The 9,809-nt window shown below is 35.8% G+C and overlaps 1 protein-coding gene across 1 annotated transcript; it reads left to right on the top strand.

The window, feature by feature from the left end:
• The first annotated feature begins 225 nt into the window (after nt 1-225).
• Nucleotides 226-6,785, top strand: LOC112802278 (nuclear poly(A) polymerase 1). The gene is made up of 13 exons (XM_025845395.3): nt 226-350; nt 491-1,116; nt 1,213-1,290; nt 1,371-1,478; nt 2,376-2,438; nt 2,516-2,677; nt 3,036-3,149; nt 3,255-3,317; nt 3,434-3,763; nt 4,449-4,613; nt 4,883-5,806; nt 6,273-6,343; nt 6,441-6,785. The coding sequence occupies exons 2-13, from the start codon at nt 997-999 to the stop codon at nt 6,487-6,489; spliced, it is 2,247 nt and encodes a 748-aa protein (XP_025701180.1). The 5' UTR covers nt 226-350; nt 491-996; the 3' UTR covers nt 6,490-6,785.
• The last annotated feature ends 3,024 nt before the right edge of the window (nt 6,786-9,809 follow it).

The raw sequence follows: 9,809 nt of genomic DNA, 5'->3' as shown, positions 1-9,809 counted from the left end.
TTTTATTAAATAAAAGAATGAATACTATTATAAAATTAATAATTATAAAATTTTTAAATACTATTTAGTTTAATTAAGATTAATGGTACTTTATTTTTTAATAAATTAATAATTAATTTACGTTCAAGTTTTAAAAGAATTTTTTCAATACTATATGAACAAAGTATTATTTTTAGAAAATATTTTAGATCAAATTCCTCTTCTTTTTGACTTTTTATTATATATTATAAATTAAAAAAATTATATAAACATAAGAAAATAAGATAAATCATTTTCTTCGCTTTCATCATCAGTTCATCACTCCAAACCGTTTCCAAACCTAAAACAATCCTTTTTCTCTGTTACTCTTCGTAAGCACTTTTGTCCCTTTCTGCAATCTCTATCCTTTGTAACTCGTTTCTTTTCCATTTTCATCATTTATTTATTTAAATATCTTTTTCTGATTTGTTTATTCACAATGCACATTTTTGTTTTAATTTCTATTTTGAAGCATGGAGTTTCAATTATATTCGAAGCTGGTGGAAATGCTAAACCTTCGAGGATTCCTCAAGTTTGAGACTTTCCAGTTCTGATCGCGGGAGCACAATCTCTCCATCTTCATCTGGTTCCCGTGATTGCTTGGTGCTGATTTAGTCCTTTAGGGTTTCGATTTTGATTCGGAAGTAGGAAACCTAATTGAATTTTGTACTCTGTTTTTACCCCTTTTGGCAATGAAGTTGTTCTGGGTGGCGGTGTAATTTATTCTTTCATTGCTTTATGGTCAAAGTTCATAGATTTGAATGTTTCTCCCAAGTACTGTACAATCAACAATTATCATAACATCATGCCATTGTTATAGTGGCGTTTTTTTTTCTGTTTCATAACGTTGCTTTGATTTTTTGGGAAAAGGCTGAAAAAAAAATCATAACTGATAATTCTCATAGCTCCTTGTCATTGTAAAGAAACAATCTCAAATATAACATTAAAAATAAGGGGAAAAAGATTATCACTTTAATAATGGTGATCCATGGATTGAGCAATCTCAGTAATGGTCAACAAAGATTAGGCATAACTGAGCCTATTTCATTGGCTGGACCAACTGAGTATGATGTGATCAAGACCCGGGAACTTGAGAAGGTTTCTACTGTTTTTAACTTATTGTGAATTCAAGTTGATTCTCTAGTGATTTTTTCTATGGTTCTTTTTTGTGCTGAATTTGGATAATTTTTAAAGTACTTGCAAGATGCTGGATTATATGAGAGTCAGGAGGAGGCAGTGGTTAGGGAGGAAGTTCTTGGCAGGCTAGACCAGGTTCAACTTGTTTATTGTTTGGTTCAACTAGTGGAGTTCTATATGAATTAGATCTTTTATTTTGATGATGTGCTATTCAGATTGTGAAGACATGGGTTAAAACCATAAGCCATGCAAAGGGACTCAATGATCAACTGGTGCATGAAGCAAATGCCAAGATTTTCACCTTTGGCTCATATCGGCTAGGGGTATGGAGCTACTTTTATCTTCTAGTTCTTACTCTCTTTTTGTATATGTACCTGTACATACACATTTATATTTGCTCTGCATTTTTCACAGATTCTTAGTTTGGAGTGCCTGCATGTTAATTAGGATAGTATTGTTGTATACCTTATTGCCTCTTTAGATGATAGTGTGTTTTTCATATGAATTATATGTGATAGAAGCTTGTAAATGCTTGTATGATGTTAAAGCTTGCAACTCTATTTACTCAGTCTTGCTATCCAAAGCTTGGTTATATGCAGAGAGTATTCTTGTTGTTAACTTGGAATATGCGAAAATATATATTGATGCTTTTCATAGGTAGTATGGTTTCTTATTGGTCCGTGCTGAAGATTAGGCTCTATCGTAGTAATGATAATTTAGTTTCTTGAGGTGTCTTGTTCATCTTCATTTTTATTATTCTATCCCAAATCCCAATATCCCATGGGGGGATGAACTGATGAAGTTTGATATACCCACCAAAGCTGTATGTATTTGATGAAGAAGATAGTTAATTACATAGAAAGTTATGATAGAAACTACCATCAAAGCCAGCCAAGATGGCAACACCTGCAAAACCTTTGCTGATGCACAGTTCCATTGAGTTTCTTTCATCTTTGCATGTCCTGAAACTTAGATACTGTCTAGAGAGAGACTTCTGAGGTTGTAGGGTAAAAAGTCTTTTCAGAATGAACGACGTATGATACTACCATGCATTTATGTTAAACTAGGACCAAGATCTGATATTCAGTTCGTGCAATATATTTCTCACTTTTGTTAAACCTGGTTGCTTTCATTATCTTAATCCCCACTTAGCAGGAAAATCCTCAATGATATTTGTTGTCTTATTATCTTACTGAAATTTGTTTCAACAAATTTTATAGGTACATGGCCCCGGAGCTGATATAGACACTCTTTGTGTGGGACCTAGACATGCAACCCGAGAAGTATGCTAAATTCATTCAATTTTGTTTTTAGGTCATATCTGCTGGCTGCTAAACTTGTTTTTTTCAATTGGTCTTAGGAGGATTTCTTTGGTGAGCTACATAAGATGCTATTGGAGATGCCACAGGTAACAGAGTTGCACCCTGTGCCTGATGCTCATGTCCCTGTGATGAAATTCAAGTTCAATGGAATTTCTGTAGATCTCCTGTATGCAAGATTAGCTTTGTGGGTTATTCCTGAGGTGAGTGAGTTTGGGACTAATTTTTTTTCCTTTCTGTATCTCCTTCCCTGGAGTTGTGGACTTGGTTTTTCCAGATATTTTGAAAGCATCAAGTTCAAGGAACATATATGAATGTCATTTTGACAGCATTGTCATTTGGTCTCTAAACTGTTTCTTTACTGTGTTAAAGACTTGTCCTTCCTTGGTTGGTGGCAGGGAAGAGACTGTTAATTTGTGATTTAGAACATTTTGATCCTTTGAAAGCGAACCTTCTTGGGACATGCATACATCTTACTTCCTCATGTTTTGTGTGCTTGCACTATGATCTAAAAGTGTAAATTGCACCTAATATCGTAATCATGGGTTTTTTGTGGGTCAGGACTTAGATATATCGCAAGATTCAATATTGCAAAATGCAGATGAACAAACTGTTCTTAGTCTTAATGGTTGCAGAGTAACTGATCAAGTCTTACGTTTGGTTCCTAATATTCAGGTGGTGGATTAAACATTTACTCACTGATTTTCTATTTTATGTTTCTCCAGTGTTTTTTATGACATTCTTATCACTGATTGAATCTTTTTTCCCCCTGAAATCCAGAATTTTCGCACCACATTGAGATGCATGAGGTTTTGGGCAAAGCGTCGTGGTGTTTATTCAAATGTATGGCATAGCTCGCATCCAGGATAGCTTATTTTCTGTTCTGAACTTGTTCTCTATCATCTTTTGATATATTCCTTTGATTTCTCTAATGCATATTGTTGCTATTTCATGTGCAGGTTTCAGGTTTTCTTGGTGGTATAAACTTGGCATTGCTTGTTGCCCGAATATGCCAGCTATATCCTAATGCACTGCCTAATATGTTAGTGTCTCGATTCTTTAGGGTATATACTCAGTGGCGGTGGCCTAATCCAGTCATGCTTTGTGCTATTGAAGAAGGATCTCTTGGACTTCCTATTTGGGATCCTAGAAGAAATCCCAGGGATAGATATCATTTGATGCCTATAATTACTCCTGCTTATCCTTGCATGAACTCTACCTACAATGTGACATCAAGTACTTTGCGTATTATGTCACAGGAATTTCAGAGGGGAAGTGAAATATGTGAGGTATTACATTGTTTTTCAAAAAATTTTCTCCGGAAAATCTTGGAAGTTCAGTGTTTATGGAAATTGAAAATTTGAATAATTCTTTGTTCAAGCCTCCCCTAAAAGCCTAAACCCTCTTTTTGTTGCAACCCATTCACCAAGATGATTTATAACACGGGCTTCAATTTAGAGTTTCCATGATCAAGTATGGTGTTGTAATTATGTTGAAGTTATGTTAGATATGCAGGTTAAATATTCATTTAGAGAAGTCTGGCTTCTCTTGACTAACATGATGCTTTCTAATAGATACTTTGCTTGTCTGCAATAACTTTGCTGCTTCTGATTTGAATTGAACTAAATGAGGAAGCCTTGCCATGAGCCAATTTTTGTTTGTTCAATGACGCTAAGCATGCGTATTTATACATAAATAACCGGGTCCCTATCAAGGCGAATGTTTTTTTATAAGCATTGAAGTTTTCATAACAGTTTTGAACATTTATTGATGTAGATGACCTGACCTATTAAAGACAAGCCTTACATGTTGCTTGAATTTTGATAAACAATCCCACAAAGAATAGTTATGTTCTTGCTGTGAGATTTTTATTTTGTTTTCATTGTTATTTTTTTTGTTTTTTGCTATAACCTTGTTATGATATTTGAATTACTTAAAAGTATAGTCAATCTCCTGGACTTATTGTATTTGTAGGAAATGGAGGCAGGAGATGCTGATTGGGACACCCTTTTTGAGCGTTATCCCTTTTTTGAAGCTTACAAGAATTATCTACGGATTGACATTGCTGCGGAGAATGCGGATGATCTCAGACAATGGAAGGGCTGGGTCGAATCTCGCCTCCGGCAGTTGACACTGAAGGTATAACACTGTTCTACATGTTTGTCTTGCCTACAGACATGGTTTATAATTAAGCAACGATGCTTATAATCCGCACAATTGACCCCCACTTAGTTGGGGTAAACGGTTGTTGCAATTACCTGTTTGTTTTGTTCTTTCTTGCTTCCCCTGTATTGTTGGTTCTTGTTATTTATTTTTTTATATTCATTTTTTCATGGATTGGGGGGTGGGGGATAACATGGTTTTGCATATGTTCTGTTCTCGGTGTATGACGTAATTTGGTTTTCTAGATCGAGAGGCACACTTATGGCATGCTTCAATGTCATCCACACCCTGGTGAATTTTCTGACAAATCTAGACCTTTCCATCATTGTTACTTTATGGGACTTCAGCGTAAGCAAGGAGTTCCAGTGAATGAAGGTGAACAATTTGATATAAGGCTAACCGTTGACGAATTCAAGCACTCTATTAATGCATATACTCTATTGAAACCTGGAATGGGCATCCATGTTTCCCATGTGAAACGACGTAATATACCTAACTTCGTATTTCCTGGCGGTGTCCGACCTTCCCACCCATCTAAAATAACTTGGGACAGTAAACGAAGTTGTGAATTAAGGGTTTCTGGCCAGAATGGCCAAGCAGAAATGTCTCAAGGAGCTGTATCTGGAGCAGATGACGGGAGGAAGAGAAAACGATCAGAGGACAACATGGATGATAACTCGAAGGTTTCCAAGTCCTTAACATCTTTAACGCCCTTCAGCCGGGAAGTTCACGAAGATAGAACTTTTATTAGCGCTTCCAGTGCTTGTTCTGTGAAGTTTGATGAGACTGAAGTTAACAATATGGGTGACCAAAAGAGTGAGAAACCTTCTTTACAATTTCCGTCTGGGGATAGTGAGACCAATGGATCATTGAGAATCAACAGAGAACTCGACCCTATACTTCCCGTTACTGATACATCTATTTCTAATGAAGAAAAGCTATCCAGTGACAAGATCATATCTGGTCCATATGAAGCACATCAACATCAAGCATTTCCAGAAGAACCTGAAGAGCTTGAAGACAATAATGCGGGTAGTAATCAAGTTAGAGACAATAGAGACAACTCGGACTCTTCAATCTCAAAGTTGGCTGTCTCGGAACATCCAGTTATTTCCAAGGAAACATGTTCGACTCAGTTATGCACTAATGGGGGCATGGAGGAGCTTGAGGTTAACCACTTATTATTGCTTAAATTTGGAAGATTTAGATTGTCATATTCTTCAATTTATGCAACACTTGTAGATTCTAGATACCAGTTTTTCATGAATTGCGTGCAATTATTCCTGCTAATATTTCTCAAAATTCTGTCAAATCTGTATGACAGCTATAATTACAAGTTAGGTTGGATCTAATGTCTACCTCTACTTGCATGCATGCACTCTTGCACAATGTCTTTCATGTTTTTGGTAGTTTTCTTTGTCTAATTATGGTATTTCAGATAGAATTTGGTTCATGTAATTTGGTCCAATTATATTTGGTACTAATATGGATAAAAGATGGCAAATATGATAGTATTGTAGTATGGTTCCATGCAATAGCATCAACAAATTGACACTGTTCTGACTATTAACTTCTTCTTTTTCCTCTCTTCTCCATGGCTCCTTCCATTGTTTTACCTTTTTCATTTTGGGAAAGCCTGCTGAACTGACAGCACCATTATTATGTATGAATCCTGCACCTCTACCTCAGAAGAAGCCTCTTATCAGGTAATCAACAATATCTTGGTATATTCATATAGATTATAGAGTTAATGCATTGGTTAAGTTGTGTTAAAACTTGGTTGGTTGGTTTCTTGCTCTTCAGGTTGAACTTCACCTCTTTAGGGAAAGCTTCTGACAAAGAAGGTACTTAGACGCTTAAAGCTTAGGCTGCTAGCTGGAAAGCCTTCATTTTTGTAATAACTATTATGCAGTGAACAATCCTGAGCTAGAAAAGCCATCAATGGAGGCTTGAAATTGAGACTCCATGGGAGGGAGATTCCTATCCTGAACTAATGTTAATTTCTTAATGGTTGGTTATTTGATTTGGTCACTATTTGGCTTGTCCAAATTTGACCAAGGTTAATGTTTCAACTATAGTAAGCTGGGTTTGTAATTAACTTAATTTTTGAATGTGTCTTTGTATAATTTTGAAAAGTATTAGTAGCCCTGTCTAAATCTCTCAATTTTCTCTAAAATAATTTTTGAGGTAATGACCAAATCAGTACCCAAAAAATTCAAACGCTGACATTTTGGACCTCACTATTGTTATTGACAAAATGATTCTTAAAAGATTTTAAAATTTGACAAGCGTACCTACGAGTTCACCGGAGCACATTTCCGACATGCACAGTGCTGACATGGCCACCGTGTTTTGGTGACTTGGCAAACCACCTCCAAAATTCTCTCCCCAACGCACATTTCCTCCCCTTCCCTCTCCCTCCCTGTCACAGCCCCCTCCCCAACGCACACTTCTCCCCCATCGCAGTTCCCGCCGCATCACAAGCCCCTCCCCAACGTACAATTTTCCTTTCTCCCTCAACACCACCATTCACAGCAACAACTTTAACATCAAAAGCAACAACAATCTCCACCACTCTCTCTCTTTCCAACGCACACTACCCTTCCCTCCCTCAACCCCACCACCCTTTCTCTCCACCACTCCCCCTTTCCCGACGCACACTTCCCTTTCCCTCCCTCAACACCACCATTCACAGCAACAACCTCAACATCAACAGAGTTGCCCCAAATTCATACATCAACAGAGTTGTCCCAAATTATGAATTGTCCCAAATTTTTAGGTTAATTTATCATTCAAAAAGATTAATCACAATAAAACTCAGAGAAAACAAACAAATTCATACACAATAATTAAAATAAAATAAAATAAAACTTAATACAAACACCACCAAAACAAAAATAGAAGAAGAACGCCAGACACAGAGGGGCACAACACGATAGAGGCGAGATGGAACCCAGACAGAGGAGGCATGGCAACGACTGGGGGTTAGCAGCAAACAGATACAAGCAGTGAAAGCGTACAGGCAACGCAATGCCACGAAGGAGACACTGGCGGACGCAGAAGACCCGACGACGAGATGGCGGCAGTCCGGTGTCGATGACACTGGCTCTGTAAGGGTGAGAAGGTTGAACTCTACTGCTGTTTTGGGGGAGAGTGAGTTGAGAGTGTGAGATAATGTGTTGGGAAGGGGATTAGAATTCAAAAAGGTAAGGGAAGGGGATTAGGGTTCAGAAATGGAGATTTTGGACTGAGGAGGGGGGAAGTACGTTGGAGATGGGGGATTAGAATTAGAGAGGGGGAGAGAAGGATTAGAGTTGGGGAGGGGGAGAATGCATTCAAAAAAGGAAAGGGGGGAGTGCGTTGGAGATGGGGAATTAGGGTTAGAGAGGGGGAGGGAAGGATTAGGGTTGGGGAGGGAAGAGAATGCATTCAGGAGGGGGAAGGGGGGAGTGCATTGGGGAGGGAGAAGGAGAAGGAGAAGAATTAGGGTGGGGGAGGATATTTGTTATGTCATCAAAACGCAGTGGCTATGTCAGCACTGTGCTTGCCGAAAATGTGCTCCGATGAACTCGTGGGTACGCTTGTCAAATTTTAAAATCTTTTAAGGACTATTTTGTCAATAACAATAGTGAGGTACTAAAATGTCAGCATTTGAATCTTTCAGGTACTGATTTGGTCATTACCTCATAATTTTTTTTTAAACCAATTTGAATTGTATTACTTAAAACCATTTTTAATTTAATTTAAAACATTTTAAATTTGAGAGATAAAACTAAATCTGCACTTAATAAGATTCATATGCCCTAAAACTAATTTAGTTGAATTTTGGATTTTCATTTTATCACATTTATTACTTTTATTCTAAATTTTATGATGAGTAAAAGTTTTAAATTTGTAGCATAATTTATTATTTCATTATAATTTATAATTTTTTTTACGAGATTTGATAATTCTTCTAATTATTGTTACGTTGTCAACGATTGAAATCTATTTTGGTTACTTAACAAATAATTTTGTTATACATAAAATTTGTTTGTCATTTGTTAAAACAAATAATCATAATAATTTTTAAGAAATTTAATTTACACATCCAACGACAATTCAATTTTTACGGCAGTGATCGATCTACATGGATAAAAACAACAGAAGTCCAATTTTTCAAAACCTAAGTCAAAGATTTTGATTTTTTTTAAATTAAAAATTAATCAAACTCCAAACTCCAAAGCATGTTTTAATATATTCTAAACATATTAAAACTTGTTTTTCATAAAGACTTTGACTTTAATTGAATTATATGATTTAAAATATTTAAAAACATGAAAAATATAACTTTTTTTTTCCCTAAACAAAATAGCTAAGGTTCTAATACTATATCATGCAATATATCCTCTTGGAGTTAATGTCTTGTTATCGCGTTGCTGCTTTCGATTCATGGTCACTATTTAACATTATACAAATCAAAACAACTCACTCAGAAAAATTCTCAAATGTAATTTCTTTTTTAGGCATTAACATATAGACATATAAAAAAAAAAAGCAAAGCAAAATTATAATATACATCTCTACTCTTGATTATACTCTCGTAATAAAGAAGCAAAGACTTTCAATTTAACGTATACATATTTGCAACTTCTTTAATCACAGTGCTACAAGAATACGGTCTTAGATTGGTAACATTTACAGGATAAAAATATTTTTTGGATCATTGCTACAATTCTCGACCCGAAAAAAAAAAAGTCAGCACTCCTACAAGACAACAAATAGAACTTCACATCAACTTAACAAAAACAAAACAATTAAAACACAAATACTAAAAAAATTCCTACCTTAAGCAATAACACCTTACAAATACACCATCCAAGCAATCTAATATCACCAAAAAAAATTTTACTTTATAAAATCTCTTTACCGTTCTTCTCCCTCTTAATCTTGTTTTAAAGGATATCTCATTTGTCTTTTCAGTTTCGACTAATTTCTTTCTAAGATACACTACTATTGCTTCATCATCACTATATGTCAACTTCGAATGAGTTTCTACTCTTCAAGCTTTAATAGCTTTATCTTTGGACTCTACATCCTCATCTTCGCTACTATAGTCTCGCACTAAGCTATATCCTCGTTTTTCCCCCTAGTGAGCACCCATCTAACTTCTGTTTTTGCTAATTTTTCTTT

This window comes from Arachis hypogaea, chromosome 5 (genome assembly GCF_003086295.3).
Source record: "Arachis hypogaea cultivar Tifrunner chromosome 5, arahy.Tifrunner.gnm2.J5K5, whole genome shotgun sequence".
NCBI classification, from domain to species: Eukaryota; Viridiplantae; Streptophyta; class Magnoliopsida; order Fabales; family Fabaceae; genus Arachis; species Arachis hypogaea.
This window is presented reverse-complemented; position numbering and strand designations above follow the sequence as displayed.